The following is a 20,791-nucleotide window of genomic DNA, read 5'->3' as shown; positions in this document are numbered from 1 at the left end:
TCGGAGAAAGTTGAACTCGCGTGAGTCGGAGAAAGTTGAACTCGCGTGAGTCGGAGAAAGTTGAACTCGCGTGAGTCGGAGGAAGTTGAACTCGCGTGAGTCGGAGGAAGTTGAACTCGCGTGAGGCATGGGAAGTTGAACTCGCGTGAGGCATGGGAAGTTGAACTCGCGTGAGGCATGGGAAGTTGAACTCGCGTGAGGCATGGGAAGTTGAACTCGCGTGAGGCATGGGAAGTTGAACTCGCGTGAGGCATGGGAAGTTGAACTCGCGTGAGGCATGGGAAGTTGAACTCGCGTGAGGCATGGGAAGTTGAACTCGCGTGAGGCATGGGAAGTTGAACTCGCGTGAGGCATGGGAAGTTGAACTCGCGTGAGTCGGAGGAAGTTGAACTCGCGTGAGTCGGAGGAAGTTGAACTCGCGTGAGTCGGAGGAAGTTGAACTCGCGTGAGTCGGAGGAAGTTGAACTCGCGTGAGTCGGAGGAAGTTGAACTCGCGTGAGTCGGAGGAAGTTGAACTCGCGTGAGTCATAGAAAGTTGAACTCTGGGAGTCATAGAAAGTTGAACTAGCTCGAGTGCCGAGTGATGGAAAATTTAATTCTTTAGAGTCCTCGACTGCATCAGACAAAACCCAATATTTAAGAAATTGGTACGACCTGGTCGAGGAATCGTCTATCTAAATGCCACATTGTACCTTATAACCTCCCCGATCACATTCCGCCATGATAGTCATCTCTAGCGGGTAGCTAAGGAGAAAAGTCGAATAAACCAATGTTTCGAAGCTTATACTTCGTCACCCTCGACTCCGATTACACAACACTTTTTATTAGTGTTGTAAGTCCGAAAATTTTTCCGGAAAATGACCAAGGCTTCTTTTCCGGAAAATTTTCCGTATTCCATGATTAGTCTAATATTTTTGAGAATTTATTTTTATTATACGCAGGAATTAATACAATTAGAAGTTTCTTTTTAAACCAAGGAATAGCTCTGCGTATTGTTCAATACCAGCTGAGTGACTGAGAAAAATCATATCACCAACGCCACTACCATTGGACTACCGAGGCCACGAATAATTAGGCCTCGGACATCCAATTTAAGAATGACTCGATCTGGTTCACATTATTGACGGGATACATTTAACCCGTTGTTAATATATTGTTTACAAATGTAAATAAAATGGTATTTTCGTCTAATTTTTTCGAATAATAAAGTAAAACTAAACCTCTAGACTAGTTTAAACTGATTAACAATGTAACACTATCAATGTTTTGTATGGGGCGCCAAACCGGAAAAAACTAAATAACATTTCTAGAAATATTTTGACATTTCTAGAAATATTTCAACATTGCTAAAGATATTTTTAAACTCTAGAAATATTTTAAAATTCTAGAGATATTTTTAAACTCTAGATATATTTTTTAAACTCTAGATATATTTTTTAAACTCTAGAAATATTTTTAAACTCTAGGAATATTTTTAAATTTCCTATCAATTTTAAGAATCCTATAAATATTAATTCTATATATTTTAAGACTTTCTATAGATATTTTACGGACATAAAATATTTTTCGGCAAAACGCTAGAGAGAAAGCAGCGCTCGCAGTTTCCAATTGAATGCGTCGTAGAGTTGAGTGTGAACACTATAATGGCGAACTCTGACGGCACTTGTACCGTTGTTGATGGTACTTGTTTAAAAATATTTCTAGAGTTTAAAAAATATTTCTAGAAAAGTTAAAATATTTCTAGAAATTAAAAAAAAAAATTAGAAATGTTAAAAATATTTCTAGAAATGTCAAAATATTTCTAGAAATGTCAAAATATTTCTAGAAATGTCAAAATATTTCTAGAAATGTCAAAATATTTCTAGAAATGTCGAAATATTTCTAGAAATGTCGAAATATTTCTAGAAATGTCAAAATATTTCTAGAAATGTCAAAATATTTCTAGAAATGTTAAAATATTTCTAGAAATGTTAAAATATTTCTAGAAATGTCAAAATATTTCTAGAAATGTCAAAATATTTCTAGAAATGTCAAAATATTTCTAGAAATGTCAAAATATTTCTAGAAATGTCGAAATATTTCTAGAAATGTCGAAATATTTCTAGAAATGTCAAAATATTTCTAGAAATGTCGAAATATTTCTAGAAATGTTAAAATATTTCTAGAAATGTCAAAATATTTCTAGAAATGTCAAAATATTTCTAGAAATGTCAAAATATTTCTAGAAAAGTTAAAATATTTTTTAGAAATCTCAAAATATTTCTAGAAATGTCGAAATATTTCTAGAAATGTCGAAATATTTCTAGAAATGTCGAAATATTTCTAGAAATGTTAAAATATTTCTAGAAATGTTAAAATATTTCTAGAAATGTTAAAATATTTCTAGAAATGTTAAAATATTTCTAGAAATGTTAAAATATTTCTAGAAATGTTAAAATATTTCTAGAAATGTCAAAATATTTCTAGAAATGTCAAAATATTTCTAGAAATGTCAAAATATTTCTAGAAATGTCGAAATATTTCTAGAAATGTCGAAATATTTCTAGAAATGTCAAAATATTTCTAGAAATGTCGAAATATTTCTAGAAATGTTAAAATATTTCTAGAAATGTCAAAATATTTCTAGAAATGTCAAAATATTTCTAGAAATGTCAAAATATTTCTAGAAATGTCAAAATATTTCTAGAAAAGTTAAAATATTTTTTAGAAATGTCAAAATATTTCTAGAAATGTCGAAATATTTCTAGAAATGTTAAAATATTTCTAGAAATGTTAAAATATTTCTAGAAATGTTAAAATATTTCTAGAAATGTTAAAATATTTCTAGAAATGTTAAAATATTTCTAGAAATGTCAAAATATTTCTAGAAATGTCAAAATATTTCTAGAAATGTCGAAATATTTCTAGAAATGTCGAAATATTTCTAGAAATGTCGAAATATTTCTAGAAATGTCGAAATATTTCTAGAAATGTCGAAATATTTCTAGAAATGTCGAAATATTTCTAGAAATGTCGAAATATTTCTAGAAATGTCGAAATATTTCTAGAAATGTCGAAATATTTCTAGAAATGTCAAAATATTTCTAGAAATGTCAAAATATTTCTAGAAATGTCAAAATATTTTTTAGAAATGTCAAAATATTTCTAGAAATGTCGAAATATTTCTAGAAATGTCAAAATATTTCTAGAAATGTCAAAATATTTCTAGAAATGTCGAAATATTTCTAGAAATGTCAAAATATTTCTAGAAATGTCGAAATATTTCTAGAAATGTCGAAATATTTCTAGAAATGTCGAAATATTTCTAGAAATGTCGAAATATTTCTAGAAATGTCGAAATATTTCTAGAAATGTTAAAATATTTCTAGAATTGTTAAAATATTTCTAGAAATGTCAAAATATTTCTAGAAATGTCAAAATATTTCTAGAAATGTCAAAATATTTCTAGAAATGTCAAAATATTTCTTGAAATGTCAAAATATTTCTAGAAATGTCAAAATATTTCTTGAAATGTCAAAATATTTCTAGAAATGTCAAAATATTTCTAGAAATGTTATTTAGTTTTTTCCGGTTTGGCGCCCCATAGTTTTGTAGTATGTTTACTGATATTAGACATTTCATATCGATAAAAAGTTAAAAACATTAAAAACCTTTAAAAAGTAATTTGTGTTTCAATTTGTTTTTCCGATTTGCGGAAAATTTTCCGCATTTTATTTTCCCGGAAAATTAGCAACACTACTTTTTATCGTAAAAGGTGTTCAACTAAATAGATCCACAAATGTTCGTTATTAACATTAAAGGTCTTGATTGGGTACAACAGAGTACAGTGTAAGAACACTTTGACATCTGTTTTTATATTTATTTGGCCAGCACCAAAAGACATTGATTCTTATTTATTATTATGGCGAACCGACCCAATTTTGGGATCAAAAGTTTAAATCGTTATCCAATAAAAAATTCAATTCGGTAAACTAATAAAATTATGTGTTTGTTGTTGACAATAGAAGTGATTTTATGATATAAAATTGAATAATATTTATATAAATTGACAAAGGCCTAAAACTCATAAATAAAGGAAAACGCTTGTGTAAGTTATCAACAACTTTGTAGATAATGAATATAGATGTTTCCGGTTTCTATACCCTGATTATTGGATTGTTTTCAATGGATATTTAGCCCAATTACCTTAGATTTAGTTTTAAGAAATAACGCTTTTAATTTATTTTCGAACAGATAATTGAAGTCAGACGGAAAGAGATCCAAGATAAGATGAGTCTGGCCGCATCTGCGAACGAAGAGTACTCTGATGAAGTAGAGCTCCCTTGCGTCCTGGATTTAATGATCAACCATCAACTGAACAAAGATAACTCCCCTTTAAAGGCTTTATCGGACCAAGAGATCTACGAAGAAATTGCCACAATAATTGCGGCAGTAATATAATTTCTTTATAAACGAAAATTGTTTTTCAAATATGTTAAATGGCATAGCCTTCAATATATTGGAAATCTCACCTATGAATTTCTGCTTTTCATTTCCTAGGGAGGATATAAAATTAGGCCTAGATAAAGATAAATCAATACTTAGATCAAAGAGAACGGAATTAAGCTGATTTAATATGAGGATAACTTGAGATCTCATTTTGAGATTTTTGATATTTTCTGTTTAAAGATGACGGATTTTTGACAGCCGCATCTGCCACCACCAAAAATAAGGTTGTATGAGCAAATGATGTACGTAAGCTATTGATTTGCCATGGCTTGGATATTTTGCCATTCAATGCAAAAAATCTGCCTTTGGATAAATACTCCGTCGCCGGTAAAACAAAACCATGTATCTTTTTGGTGGCCTTTTTGAGGAAAATGGGTTTTTTAATTTTGCAGGGACATGTGAAATCGCTTGTTAGGTTTTTACATGTGAGTTAATTTTATAGTTAAATTTATGAGGATTTTAATTTAAAAATATTTTGCTAAAGGGGAATATTTAGAGATACGTGGTTTTGCGTCATGAAGTGAGATAGGAGCTGAAAATAAGCAAGATACGTGCTTTTGCGCGAAATAAGTTGTGAATAACAAAGATACGTTTAAATGTTTTCTCGATTAAAAAAAATCCAATTGCAACCTATTAATGCTTTTAATGTTATATACGTAAGTTGGAGTGTAGAAACTAAATATGTCAATTTTGACAAAATCACGTATCTCAAGTTACGTGGTTTTGTTTTAACGGCGACGCCTCGAGGTTCAGTTCTCTGGCCTCTAAGTATTGATAAAGCCTTATCTTATATCAATAACCTTAGGAAAGCTTTTGACATTCACGGGCACCTAAGGCAATAATGGCACCACTGTGCTCTTTCAGCTCCAATTTTTTTCCAGAAAGGGTGTTTTCACACTACTTCGACTTAGAATAAAAACCTTTTAAGAATAAAATAAAGGCATGAGCGCTGGTATCTAAAGGTCTGAAAATAGAGCAATGATTTTCGTCTCGAGTTCCCTGCCTGGAAAAGATTTATACATAAGCCATACAGGTTAGCGGAACATACGTGTGAGAGATCCTGCGATTGTATCAGAGTGTCTTCTCCCCATTACCGGGAGAAAGGGGAGGTATTACAAGAGGGGCGTGGTACATATTATCTGTTCACCTGAATACATTCTTCGCCAAACCGATAGAACCAATTATAACCGTCCTTGTCGCAGCACCGTAACTCACGTTAGTAAGGATTATAATGTAGTAACTCCAAAATCGAACTATTATATTCCTAGAGTAACCCACTCGCATAGAGTGGAAGGCCCTATGGAAGCGCATGAAACATTAATCCTAACCGGCTAACTTTTTTTCAAGGCGTGAATAAATATAGTCCGAAGAGCGTTGGTGTTGTTTTTACAGTTTTTAGAGTATAAACTTACTTTTTTATCCAGATATTGTACATTAACTTTAGGCCAACTTGTTTATTTTACGAAAAGTGTTAACAAGTTTCGCTGATAACCTTCCACTCTATGATTATATTAAAGCTTCTTTTTATTTGGTCAAACCTCAATTTCGCCTGGTCCCTTCAAGATTAAGTTTCAAACAAACTACATAGGCCACTGTGTTTCTGAATTTCAAATACCTCTTTATATAAAATACGAGAGGTCACGTGGTTACGTTAGATTCATCGTGCAGTTAAAGCACGGCCAACTTTGATCACGCGCTGTTCGCGCTACTAAGGCCAACACATTCGTCGAAATTCCGCGAGCAAGGATTTTCCCCCTATAAACTGTACTATAATGTGTAGGAGTTCAGCGCCACGCTCGGTGGTTATATTGTCCCCAATGTAAAAACTATACTAAAAATAATAATCCGCTAGGGGCGCTGACGTCATACACAACTTTTGCTCATAGGTTAACACAGGAACGTCAACGAATGAGATGGCCGCTGTAGCGCGAGAGATGCGCGAGAAATCAAAGTTGGCCGTGGTTAAAGTTAGAGAGCGCGCGCATATTTTTGTTTAGCTCGCGCGAAAACGCACGAGACCCTCTACACGGAAATATCAGGAAGCGCGCGCTCCAAAAAATATCACTTCTTATACATATAAGCGTATATACAGGGTGTCTTGATTTGATCGGCCCAGGCATTTTTCTCAATAACTATACCTTCTAGAAAAGTGAAATTTTCAGTATGTACTCTTTCAGTGGAGATCGTTGCTATTTGTGAATTTTAGAAAAATCGTGAAATCTTTTACGGTTTTAGAATTTGTAGTTTTTGAACGCTAGGTGGTAGATGAAAAGTTTCAATGAGTAAGTTGTAGAGCATACTCTGAAACCTTTAATGGAGTTGGTATGGTCAAAATCGTACATTTTGTCACCGAAATAATAGGTCATGAAAAATAACAAGTTGGTACTACCCAAATGTTTTTACGCCTCATGTTATTGTAATGATTGTCTGTGAAAAATGAACATGTTTTGAGCCAAATCATTGTTTTACTTCTACAAGTTAAGTGTTAGAACAAGTGCAATTATTATAATTAGGAATTACAGAAAGTTTTTTACAAATACGGTTCAATAATGCCACCGTCCGCTGCTATACAAATCCGTACGCGATGAAACATATTCTGGAACGAACCACGGACCATATCTGGAAAAACGAGTTGGAACGCTGCAATGCTTCTCTGGCGCAAGTCGTCTTCGCTAGTGACTGGCGTCTTGTATACTTCCTCATTGACGAATCCCCACAGGTAAAAGTCCAGTGGTGTCAAATCTGGGGACCTAGGAGGCCATCGCACTGGACCATTCTTCCCAATCCAACGCTCAAGCAACTCGGTGTTGAGGTATTGCACCACATGTCGTTCCTGGTGAGGAGGTGCACCGTCATGCAAGAACCAAAGGCGTGGCCGGTCGACTAAAGGGACATCTTCCAATGCTTCCGCTACTTCATTTCGTAGAAACGCCAAGTAGCTCACCCCATTAAGCCGATTTGGAAGAAAAAATAACCCAATAGTAGACCTGCCCAGACGGTTAAACGGAATTGTACTTGATTGTAATGAGAAAATCCCCAGTGCGGATTTACATCGCTCCACATATGGTTATTCTGGTGGTTCAATGGGCCGTCCCTTCCAAAGGAACACTCGTCGAACGCCAGGAGGAAATCTTCGTTGGAATCCGCCATGGTACTGAACCAGTTACCGAAATCCAACCGAAGGCGCTGAATACCATCGTGAAGTGCTTCGTGGAGCGTGGCACGAAATGGGTGAAATTTATGGTGGTTATGGACACTCCAGACATAATATTTTGACAAGTCCAAATCTGAGCATGCCATTCTTATACTTGCTCGAGGGTAAGCGACAAAGTAGGTGATGACCGTGTCTTCCATATTAGTGTTATGACGTCCAGGTCCGCGGAATCTGGGATTCACATTGCCGTCTCCTTCGAAGTCCACAACAGCTCGGAGAATAGTGTGGTGATTTGGTTGACTGTCAGGATATAACATTTGAAACAACCGACATCACCGTAGTATAACTTAACCATCCTGGACCGCTATTCACGAGTATAACGATTCATACTTTTTTTAGCGGATTACGTAGAGATAATGTTTTTCAAACAAAGCGGTGGCATTTTAAATACTAAAACGGACCCACATTTTAAACGAATCGGAAGTGCAAAAAAAAGCTTTCGGAAATTCAGTTGGCATAAATTTGACATTTTGTAGACCCTAAAACCTACTTTTTCTTGTTTAATAAAAAACACCAACTTTTTGTCCCTAGAAAACGTGTGCGGGGTCCTACTGTAATTCCTTGAAAAATTGCACTTGTTCTAACGCTTAATTTGTAAAAGTAAAAAATGATTTCGTTCAAAACATGTTCATATTTCACAGACAATCATTACAATAACACGAGGCGTAAAAACATTTGGGTAGTACCAACTTGTTATTTTTCATGACCTATTATTTCAGTGACAAAATGTACGATTTTGACCATACCAACTCCATTAAAAGTTTTCGAGTATGCTCTACAACTTACTCATTGAATTTTGAAACTTTTCGTCTACCACCAAGCGTTCAAAAACTACAAATTCTAAAATCGTTAAAAATTTAACGATTTTTCTGAAATTCACAAATAACAACGATCTCCACCGAGAGAGTAAATACTGAAAATTTCACATTTCTAGAAGGTATAGTTTTTGAGAAAAATGCCTGGGCCGATCAAATGAAGACACCCTGTATTATTTTATAGAAAGAGCTATTAAGTATATAAATTGAAAATAGTTTGGTTTTAAATATATTTAAGTTAAATATACTAATAACCCACAGGGATTCGAAACTACCGCTGACACTTTGTCATGGACTTTTTACCTTATTGGCCTCTATCCCGAAGTCCAAAGGAAACTCCACCAGGAGTTGGATGATGTATTTGGCCAGGACACTAACGGAGAGGTCACGTACGACGACATCAATCAATTGCCATACATGCAGTGCGCACTCAAGGTTTGTCTAGACTAATCGTTCTTATCCTTACAAAAGTTGATATTAATCAGCTAGCCAACAGCTACCTGCACTTACTATTACCATAAGTAACATAATAACAATAAGTATGACAATTAACGAGATTTACAACCAAACTGATTTTCATAGTTATTGCGTAATCACGATGTTTTCTCAGCACAGAGCCCTCTAGTGTCTAAAATACGCGAGACTTCCGCTAAGCCGAAATATCTGGTTTCCGATAGATAGGTGGAATATTAAAAAAGTTCATGTTTTTTATCACGCATGATTCACACGCGGGCTTCAAAACAAAGCCAAAGCCACTCGCGACTCCAGAAAGTGTTCTCCGATATTAGGCCTAAATTTTAATCAAAAAGTAGTCATCCAAGTCACAGCTTATTTATCAGTGCCCAAAAAAGGTTCGTTTAGAAAATTAGCATTAAAGCAATAGGAAGTGTCATACTTATTGTTATTATGTTACTTATGCTATTACCGTTAATATCCAAATTTTTATACGGGAAGGGGAAACCGTAAAGCTCCCATCCCACTATTATGTTAAATTGCACACTGTAACTAGACTTTTCTGAATCTTCATAAATTTGTAAGAACGAAAGTCATTTAAACAGCATTGTAGTTCGTTATTTATTTTATGCAACACGAGTAATTTTCCCATAGTACAAAGGCCATTGTAGTTTTGCACACCTCACCGGATTTCTTATTCCCTTCCACACAATGATAAGAACGAATGATTATTTCTTTGCAGGAATCGATGAGACTGCACCCTGTCCTTCCAATTGTCGGCAGAGAATTAAAGAATGATTTGACAATAGGTATGGTACTAAAATATTTTTCACGTTACTTTCTAGTTATTAAATATCAACATGATGTTCAATATACTTACACGTACCTTATTTTGTCTTGAAGAAATAGTTTTTGGCCCAAAAAGTTGAAACGCAAAATAACGCCAAGTATTTGGGTTTGAATTTTCGCCGCCATCTTAGGGTGTATCGCCAGCGCTAGCACGACCTTAGTGGGTGATTTGCGAACTAGTCTAACTTTTGAAATCGCGCAATTTAGGCTTAGGTCTCGTATAACTGGAACCCGCCGCCCGTGCAAAATAAAAACAAATCTTTCGCGTCTTCAGCAGCGCGCGCTTTCATATTGTTTTTCAATTTTAATCAAGCAAGGAGTGTCTCACCGATTTCTCACCAGGCGTCGCAGCGGACGCGTGCTTTTCAATTTCCAGAAATGTCTTTATTTTAATAAAAATTAATATTAATATTAATATTATTTGATGCCGTTTTCCGGCATAAATTTTAGTTTTTAACGGGCTATAGGGCTATCTAACTGGTTAAACCTTGACTGTTCCCCTTTAAGATCTTTTAAACTATCTATCATCAGCCGATCTTCATGTTGTGATAACCCCAAATATCAAAAGCCTCTAGTGCCTCTTATTAACTACTAACGATTGCTTCTAACACGGCCAATCTTCGTAAAGCTCACAATTGTCAGACCAGCTACTGCGACCTCGCAAGTAATGTCCTCATGTAAGCTCTAACAGTGCCTCGCCAGGGATTCCAGTTGCCGACAGGGGAATTTAGTTTTACGTAAATTAATACGTCATTTTCACTCAACTAATTTCCACTAAACATTAATTAAAGCGTGATTTATTTCCGCTTTCAGGGACGGCTTAAGGGCTGGGCCGGAAGGGGGGCCAACGCGGCCGCTAAAGTAGCGCCAAAACCTTATTTCTGATGAAATTACAAATTTTACAATCACCGTGTCTGTCCGTCTATGGGTCTGTCTGTCTGAGCTGCGAACGCGTACGCATTTTCGGGGCAAAGTGTAATCACTGCGTTCGCAGTTTCTTGGAATTAGGGAAAAGCTTTTTTAAAAAACAGCCCTCTTTTTGTCATTGGGTGTTGTACAATTTGTTTTGAATTTGCGTTAGTATCGGGCGGGATTCGAACCCGAGCCCTCCTGCTCACGACAGGTGAACGTTCTACTGCAGAACCACAGATACATGTTACGCTTCACTGAAAATTAGAAATTATATTTTGCCTTGCCAACTTGTTATATTTGATTAACAAGATTTGGATTTGTGCAGATGAATTTTGTCCGAAGTTACTTTCCGCGTAACTAATAATTATATTACAAAATCATTAACAATTTAAAACATAAATCGTTAAACCCGGGTGGGTGTTCGTAGTCCCTAGCACATTTTCCCTCAATGTTTGGTGAATATGTGTTGATATTTTATTTTATTTTATTTTCATACTTATGACGTTTATTTACACATAATAAAATTTCGATAATTTAGCTGTCATGAGTTACATAATCACTCATAAGTTTTCTATGAAGGTATTATCTTTCATGAAACCTTGTGTACGGGATATGACGTAAATAACGTCGCTGTGAACTAAAAAGGAAATGAAAGTCATAAACTTTGTGCATCTTTTTTTAGATCAAAAATAAATCAAAATGCAGATAGACGTTTTTCAAATCAAACTATAAATGTTACTTTTTTAATTTCCTTGTGTTATTGAAAACATGAGGATAGAAACAGATTATATGCCATGAGGGATTACCTTTTTCAGAATTGATAAATACTAGTAAAGATGTCGAAGATGAAATTGAAACATTTAAACGACCGGTTTTGGCAAGTTGGTTTATGTTTCTCTACACTCTAAGAACAAAAAATGTAAACATGGTACAAAGTTGCACACATACCTCCAAAAAAGGAAAATTTTCTAATTTAGAATGAAGATACATATCTAACTCTCTGGGCGGCTTTTGCTTCAAATCTGTACACTAGCGTTCAATTTGGCCTCTTAAATTGACCTTCAATCTGGCCTCTTAAATTGACCTTCAATCTCTCTTAATTGGTTGTAAAAGTAGGTTTTAACTCAATATAAAAATTTTTTGTCATTTGCAACCGCATTCGTCTAAACTATAATTGCAAAAATTAGCTACTGAATAGATTCTTTAAATGACATTTATTGGATAACTGAAGATATATACATGTTTAGAAGGCTCATTTTGGAAAATGTCTCATCAAATATGTGATTTTTTTCAATAAACTGGTATATCTCTCATGAGCACAAATATGTAATATTTCTTCAGTGAAACGCGAGTCCAGTGTTGTTCATAAAATGAGTACAAAGCACATTATTTTACATGACATTCTGTATACTGCCATTAAATAACTGTTCTACGGATCTATTTGAATTGTAAATTAACTTCAATGTGGCTGCAGTGATACCGCGGAGGAAACAATAATCTCAATATGAGAGATTTTAAAAGTGGATTTTGCACGTGTTTATATCGGTCTTTGCACATTTTAATAACTAATATTGAACGTTTTTATGACCTTTGTAGATCGAAACCCCTTCCATTATTACACAAAACATCATACAACTATGGAGGAGAGGGATATATTCAATGTTGTGGGAAATATTTGGCGCAATATTGGTCAAAAATGTATGCTGTTTTAATGACAACCATCTAAATAATTTTTGCTTTAATTTACCCTTAGAGTTTCGAGCTCCGAAATGTTTCACAAAACCCCTTGCCTTTTAATTTTCATCTCTGGTTCTTTGCTACGACCAAGAATGTATTTATTTATACTCAGGGAGAATGAATATGTCGAGATTATTTTTAGCGTTTCTCCAATTCCACCCGTTGGGGCCCCCGGTATGCTCCTCCGCTTTAATAAAATCAAATAATACTGCAATCTCATTGGCTCTTAAAAATTACGTTTTTCGACGCGATTAACGCTGCTGCAAGGACGCAAAAAATATTAAATATTATATTAAAAATATTATACATAAGTTTTTCAAGGGTGGGCACAAATTGATCTATACCAGGTTGGAACCAAATTCAGTTAGATAAAATCACTTTAAATACATTTTTAAACAAATTGAATCAAATTGGGTGTTTTTATCCAACTGGAGTAGGATGTGGTTCAACAAATTTATAGTTACTTGAAATTGGAATACAAAGTGATATTTTCCAAAATGTGTTCTAGTTCATCCAATTACCATGAATTATATATATTATATATATTATAAATTATTTTATCAAGATGATTATTTATTATATTATTATTATTATAATATATTATTATATATTATATATTATATAAATTATATATATTATATTATATTCGAATCAAACAAAATTGAGCAAACTGGTGGTGTCTTGATTAAAAACGTAATGTTTTGTTCCAAAGCTTTTGAGGTAATATTAATAATAATAATAGTAATCAGCTAGGTTAATACCCAAGGCACCACCTTAGGCCCAAGTCTTCTAGCTGCTATTAATTCAGGAGGCCAAGTTAAATTGCGTAGGAGGGTGGTGGCGAGCCCTTCATACCACGCGAGCCAACAGCTCTCTATTATATCTTCGGTTTCAGATTTATGATCCCATATTTCCTAAATGAAATTTAAGTGTCGTTTGCCCCATAAATTAAAGCAAGTGTCGGCTCTAGGTGAAGTAGCTCTTTTTCCAACAGATGTCGCTAGCGTCGAAATCAAAACAAGATGCTGAAGCTACATTTTGACCCAAAAGGCGGGACATAAAAGTATGCTTCGCGTTGATTGGCTCGTTTGTAAATTTGTCAATAACTTCAATTATAGTAATTGTAGTACAATATATTTCATATGGGATATATAATTTAGGTTAAAGTTCACTAAGTAAAGTAAAAGTGGTCTAAATATAATACTCTATAATGGCTCTCTGACGACGTTATTGTTTCGCTATTTTGAGTTTTAGCTTCCATTCCCATTAATAGATGGCTCCACGCTCTCCACGAAAGTCATTTTTTCGAAGATTCGGATAGATTCATGGCCATCTCTAATAACAGGGGCCTTTTCATAATACAGGTGGCAATGATAGAGCCGACAGTTGCTTTAAAGCATTCGTAGTCTTTAAGCCCTAAAAGCTCCTTCGTAGGCCCTAGACACGATACCTAATGGTAAATCCGGCCCTGGTAAGTGGTAGGGCGCCCAAAAGCCCAACTCACTCGGGTGAAAATTTTACCTTGAGCCACCACGGTTCCCTTTCTATAACAAAAAACATGTCGAGGTTAATATCAATAGCATAAGTCTATAATATGATTCCATAAGTTGGTCACTTTGGGGAATACTTTACTGAGAGCTAGTAACGGAGTGACATCATCACAAGAAGAAAATCTCCCCCTAGCGAGGCGCTGTCAAAGGGCACGTTAGCAAAACGGTGACGAAGCCCGTTATGCAGTCTCTCTTGTAAATAGCTCTCAGTAAAACTTTTGCGTGTGAAGAATAGGAAGTGTCACGCTTATTGTACAATATTATACACTTGTGGTAATAGTAGTAATGCGTGTATGGAGCTATGTGTGACACGAAGGGCTTGCAACCACCCTCCTACGCAACTAGCCCACCAGAATTCAAGGCATTAGGGCCTAAGGTGGTACCTTGGGTATTAGGATAGCTGATATTTTACGTAATGCCAGAAAAAAATGTAATAAGTGATGGAGCGAGCAAGTCAATTTCATCTTGTATTTATAAATATTTGTCCATCTGAGCTTTAGGCCAAAACACCATTAAACGCAGAGTTCATATTTCAGGAAATAAAGTAATTCCCAAAGGAACTGAGGTGTTGGTTTTCATAAGCGCCATTCACCGAGATCCAAAGTACTACGACCATCCGGATGTGTTCAGACCCGAGAGATTTCTACCCGAAAACGCCAAGGATCGAAATCCACTTTCTTTTCTCACCTTCTCAGAAGGAAGCAGAAGATGCATTGGTAACAATTGTACATAACAAACTAATGAGATTTTAGAACTAAATATGGTTTTCGTATTTTAGGTGGAACTTTCGCTGTAAGGGCCATTACGACGATACTGTGCCACGTTCTGCGTCGTTTCAGAATTGAGTCTTTGCAAGAACGAGATACTGTGCAAACGGCTTGGGAAATTCACGAAAAACCCTTGTTACCGATTAAGTTAAAACTTTATAAACGATAACCTGTATAAGTACTATGTTATATCATTGGTATCAATTAAATTTGTTTTTTCTCATGACTCCCTTAACGATAAACGTCTATGATGGAATGCCCGTCATAGGTTATCAAGATCTTTGGTCCCTTACAAAAAATGTCTCAGGAAATCTTAGGAAAATCCTAGGGAGCTCTTAGTAGTCTATGGGGGTTTGAACGTTTGGAAATATTATCTTAAGAACTCTTTGGAAAGTTAAAGGGAAGTTTTGAGAGAAATTGCTTTGGAATATATTGGGAAAATATTTTGTAAGATTTTGAAGAAAAATCAAATGGAAATTTTGAGTGATAACTTTAGGGAAAATATTGGGAAAATTTGTCTGTGGAAAACGTTAGAAAAATAAACGGAATTGTAGTGAAAAATTGGCTTTACTTGGAATATAAGTCTTAAGAACTCTTAGCATAAATAAAGGGAAGTTTTGGAATAATTTAAGCAAATTGGAAAAATAAAAAATTGAAACATAAATTACTTTTTAAGGGTTTATAAATTTTACCTTTTTATCGATATAAAATGTCTAATAACAGTAAACATACTACCAAACATTAATAGTGTTACATTGTTAAAGGCCTAGGTTTTTTTCTGCCTGTCCCCCTGGTGCTTCGCTTGCCGATTACCTGGCAACCTTGTGCTAATTTATTTTATTTTATTTTGGTTCACCATAAACATTCTATGTAACTTTGTTTAAGTGCTTAAAGTGAATAAATATATTATATTTAGGGTTTTTGTAACGTTAAAACAGTAACTTCAGATTTTGAAATAAACTTTTATTTTTCGAACACTGGCCAAAGCAATAAAAAATGTCACAACTTTCATTTTTATGTAAGTAATATTACAAGTAGGTCGAGTTATTTCAAGACCGTTCAGAAAACTGAAGAAAAATAATAAAACGAATATCGACAGCAGACCGGGGTAATAAATCAGAATAAGACTAAATTTATCAAAGTGTCATGGCCACAAAACAAATTAACGAAAAGGTTAAAATTATGTAAAGTTTTCATTTGGTTCCTTGCATTACCGTCATGTAGATAACTCTAGGGCGAAATCTCGGTACTAAGGATTAAAATTTGAAATATGGCCTTGGGTAACTATAATATCTATAAATCACAACTTAATGATTTAAAAGACCTTTGAAAATAAAAAAATGACGATTAATTTATAACTAGAAAATGCCATTCGCAAAAATAAATGACGAACATTTTACAACTCTTCGTCTTACAGTTGAAAAAGAATATTTAAATCTAGGAAACAACGGTATACGTTGATAACATATTTGTGATATACAAATCTTTGAACAAAAGTTAACTTTTAACTTCATGAAAATTTTCTAAAAAAAGTCTTCAATTTTAGCATTGAATTTTCAATTGGTTGACTAACTTTATCTTTGTAGCACATTAAAATATTAATATCTTAAAAACCCGTCAAATTTTAACTAAAAATATTGAAGAAAATGCTTTCAGTTTAAGCATTCAAAATTAACAAGTTGACTGACTTAATCTTTGTCAAACATTAAAAAATATATTCATTTATATGAAACACCGGTATCGGTAGATGTAACAGATTAGTAAGCAAAAAAAAAAACATTTAGTAAAAACTAAAATAAACGTTAGCAACTGGTCAAGAAACTTTCTTGAAAAGGTGTAGCTAATAAATCCCTTTCCTAAAAGCAATTTAGAATCTGAAATAAACATAGAAATCATTGATTCGGAACTTTAAATGAAAAAGTGATATAAGAAAAACAAAGATGATATAATTTATGTATCTGAGAACTTACAAATGGGGAAAATTTACTCGTCTAGTTTAGGGTACATTCAGAAATTACATAACGCGGAATATTATTTATATTATGTTATTTTATTTATAATATATTATGTTATTTATAATATATTATGTTGTTTATATATATTATATTATGTTATTTATATATTATATTATTTTATTTATTTATATATATTATATTATGTTTTATATATATATTATATTGTTATTTATGTTATGTTGTTTATATTATATATTATATAATGTTATTTACATTATATATTATATTATGTTATTTATATTATATATTATTATTTATATTTATTTTGTTAATGTTACAAGTTTTCTTCAGTTAATATTTTAATAGTTGAATCTAAATTTTAAATTATTTTAAGGAACAAGCGATATTTAATTAATAGCACAGTTTTTAGTCTCATTCGATGATAACGTTGGTGAATTGTGGATACAGAGCGGCACTTGATCAAAGAGAAGTTTATCTTAAAAAATTTATTTAATCGGCATTCGTTGGCTTTATCTTACCACGCCATTGTCCTAATTCGATAACAGTATCCATTTGGGAAATCCAATGTTAGTTAACATAATTATCATTAGCGCTTTCCTATTTTATTTAATAACGGCTAGCGCCATATTCAGCAAAGTATGATAAATCATCCTCATTATTTCAAATTACAGTACCAGTTTTATGATTAGTTATTTAGAGGTTTGAAATAATATAAAGAAGAATCCATACTTCTACTTGGAATGTTTATCGCGGCAGATATTCGTCTCGATATGGCTGGCGGTTTTTTTGACGTAACTATGTTAACTTAACAAACAACAACGCGATAGGGGAGCGCGCGCAAAGGGGATTTTCCTCTCGTAGGCGGGGCTAAAGACGTCAGAGCGATCTTACCATACGCGATACGGCAGGATAAGCATTCCAAGTAGAGGTATGGATTCCTGAGATAAAATGGGTTGGCAAGAGCCAGCCAGACTGGATTACCCACCCTGGTTTAAGCCGGATTTAACCACCAAATAAAATCCATGGTTAAAACCACTTTTTTTTATAAAAAAATTGAGAAATTAATTAGAAACATTAACAAAACTTAACTTTCACTTTTTGTCGCAAGTAATGAGAGCTAACATATAAGCAATTAGGGTATCTTAAAATTAATTTTGCGCGTGAAAATACGCTGCCATGTTAGGGTATAAAAGCGGGTAAATAAGTCTGCTATACCTCACAATGTAAAGGTACTGTCACGCGCAAAAACGTAATTTTTAAATCGGGAAATTTGAGCAATGAGGGCTTGATATAACCAATTTTCTCATTTTTTATTAATGGTTTTAACTAGTTTAACGCACCGGTTACAGCCGGATTTAACCATACTGGATTTTTCAATTTTTAAAAAAGCCGGTTTTTTGCCAACCCTGAGATAAATAAGCTTAATTTTGAAAGAAATTGAATAATTTTAAAACGTAAGGTGTTATTAGAATAGAAGGATGTGCAGTATTTGTGACGTAATTTACGGGTGGGCGTCTTTCCCATTGTTCCTGTCCGTCACGATGAGAAGGCCAAATGACTATTTTCTCAGTTACGTAATTTGTGGACAGCCGAGGGGCAGGTCACTTCCATTTTGGGTGCGTCTTAATCATAGTAAAATGATTAAATCAGGGTAATCGTGATTAAATCAGGGTTAGCGTGATTAAATCAGGGTAATCAAGATTAAAAAATCTAATCCCGATTTAATCAATCTAATGACGATTTAACCGAGATTTAATCATTCTAATATGGATTTAATCATTCTAATAAGGATTTAATCTTTTTAATCAGGATTTATTCTTTTTAATCAGATTTAATCATTTTAATCAGATTTAATCATTTTAATCATTTTATTCACGATTTAATTATTATTAATCGGTCGAATCGAGATTTTATAATTATTATCAAAACTAAAGTATGATAATTTAATATTAATTATTAATATTGATATTGGTTCTAATTTCTAATCACGATTAAATCATACTAATCATGATTTAATCGTTTCAATCACGATTTAACCGAGATTTAATCATTCTAATAAGGATTTAATCTTTTTAATCAGGATTTATTCTTTTTAATCAGATTTAATCATTTTATTCAGATTTAATCATTTTATTCACGATTTAATCATTTTATTCACGATTTAATCATTTTATTCACGATTTAATTATTATTAATCGGTCGAATCGAGATTTTATAATTATTATCAAAACTAAAGTATGATAATTTAATATTAATTATTAATATTGATATTGGTTCTAATTTCTAATCGCGATTAAATCATACTAATCATGATTTAATCGTTTCAATCAGGATGTAATCATTTTTAATCAGATTTAATCATTTAACCATGATTAAATCAGATTTAACATTATAATCATGATTAAACGTGATTTAATCAACATAATCATGATTAAATGGAATTTAATCAAAATAATCACGAATAAATCGGATTTAATCATTCGAGGGGTGCGTCGTTAATCAAGGAAGTGACCTGCCCCTCGTGGACAGCCCCAATTTGCGCATATGTCATATCCGAAATCGATAGGGTAAGAAACGTTTAAAGGAAATATAACCCATAGATTAACCATAGACAGTATATATCCCTAAGGGACGAGAATACACTCTGATTTTTAGACCCCATCACAGTCGCTTTGCGGCCAACTGCAAGAGTTCGTGTCGATGCTAGGGCCAGTGCCGTATTTCCGCCTAGGCCAACCTAGGCCGTGGCCTAGGGGCCCATCCTTGGAAGGGGCCCTGCAGTGACCGTAATTACTGTATTCGAAGGCATAAATCTATAATATCAATAGTAATTTAATTGGAGGAATTCCTAGGTAGAAGATTTTGTTTTAAATTACCAAAATTTCTGCCTGGCACTTTACGGACGCAGCCTTAAATCGCAATGTTGCATAATTATCGCATATTTAGTCGACGATTGTTAAGAGCTTTTATTAAGTAATATAACCGTAGAGCTCAGATTTCTACGCTGAATCAGGGACATTCAGGCACAGCATAGTTCCAGGGATAAGAGTAAATGCAGCGCGTGAAAAGGGGGCCCAGACTCCTTATCTGCCTATGGGCCCAGGATCTCTAAGTCCGGCCCTGCTAGGGCCCCAACTGAAAAGAGACGGCCGTACTTTAAAAACGGGAGATTTCAAGGTCATTTGGAGCGCTTAGAAGCTTACGTGTTCCCCCTCCCCCTCTTTCAATAACAGAGCGTCAGTGAGAGAAACAGCGTATATATATATCCTTAGGGATATATACTGTTTATGGAGTAACCCACTCACATGGAGTGGAAGGCTATCAGCGAAACTTGTTAACACTTTTCGTATGCAACGTCTTGTTTTCGAGGTGTGAAATTAACAAGTTGGCCTAAAGTTAATGTACAATATCTGGATAAAAAAGTAAGTTTATACTCTAAAAACTGTAAAAACAACAATATCGCTCTTCGGACTATATTTATTAACGCCTCGAAAACAAGTTAGCTCGTTAAGATTAATGTATCATGCGCTTCCATAGGGCCTTCCACTCTATGTGAGTGGGTTACTCTGTGATTGGAAGTGTTGGTGTTCCACAGACAATACCTGCGGTTCTATTCTCTTTAAGAAACAGCAATTGTCATTTTAGAAGATACCGTAAACGATATAAATTAAAGACACTTCGACAAAAGAGTTTCAACGAAACCAGAGATATAAATGCGAATTATCAGCGAATAGTTGATTTTATAAAATGTCTTTACGCTTGCTCAACTTGTTGAAATGTTGCCCTGGAATAGTTCATCCAATGCCTAAGAATGAGTTCATAAGCTCTTTAGTGGGAGAGAAAACGGATCCACAGCTGAAGCGGGGAGGCAACATTTCAACAAGATGGCCAAGGTTATTTTATAAAAAGAACTATTCTTTTAATTTATCGATAAACTAAAATTTTATTTCGTTTTCAAGATTAACGTTTGGGGATTCATAAGTTCTCAGCTACATAAATAGGTTCTTAGAAATCCATTATACTCACATTA

The 20,791-nt window shown here is 33.9% G+C and overlaps 1 protein-coding gene across 1 annotated transcript in view; it reads left to right on the top strand.

Moving 5' to 3' along the window:
• Positions 1 to 14,954, top strand: part of LOC149956045 (cytochrome P450 4V2-like) — a 71,290-nt gene extending 56,336 nt beyond the window's left edge. The window contains exons 4-9 of the mRNA XM_090166748.1: positions 4,234 to 4,431; positions 7,208 to 7,324; positions 8,779 to 8,952; positions 9,713 to 9,779; positions 14,555 to 14,734; positions 14,797 to 14,954. Of these exons, the coding sequence (XP_090022874.1) occupies positions 4,234 to 4,431; positions 7,208 to 7,324; positions 8,779 to 8,952; positions 9,713 to 9,779; positions 14,555 to 14,734; positions 14,797 to 14,954 (894 nt within the window). The remainder of the gene's footprint in view (positions 1 to 4,233; positions 4,432 to 7,207; positions 7,325 to 8,778; positions 8,953 to 9,712; positions 9,780 to 14,554; positions 14,735 to 14,796) is intronic.
• Positions 14,955 to 20,791: the final 5,837 nt, after the last annotated feature.

Source organism: Leiobunum rupestre, chromosome 2 (assembly GCF_980474605.1).
Source record: "Leiobunum rupestre chromosome 2, qqLeiRupe1.1.hap1, whole genome shotgun sequence".
In the NCBI taxonomy this organism is placed as follows: Eukaryota; Metazoa; Arthropoda; class Arachnida; order Opiliones; family Sclerosomatidae; genus Leiobunum; species Leiobunum rupestre.
Note: the sequence above shows the minus strand (reverse complement) of the source record. Positions and strands in the feature narration are given on the sequence as shown.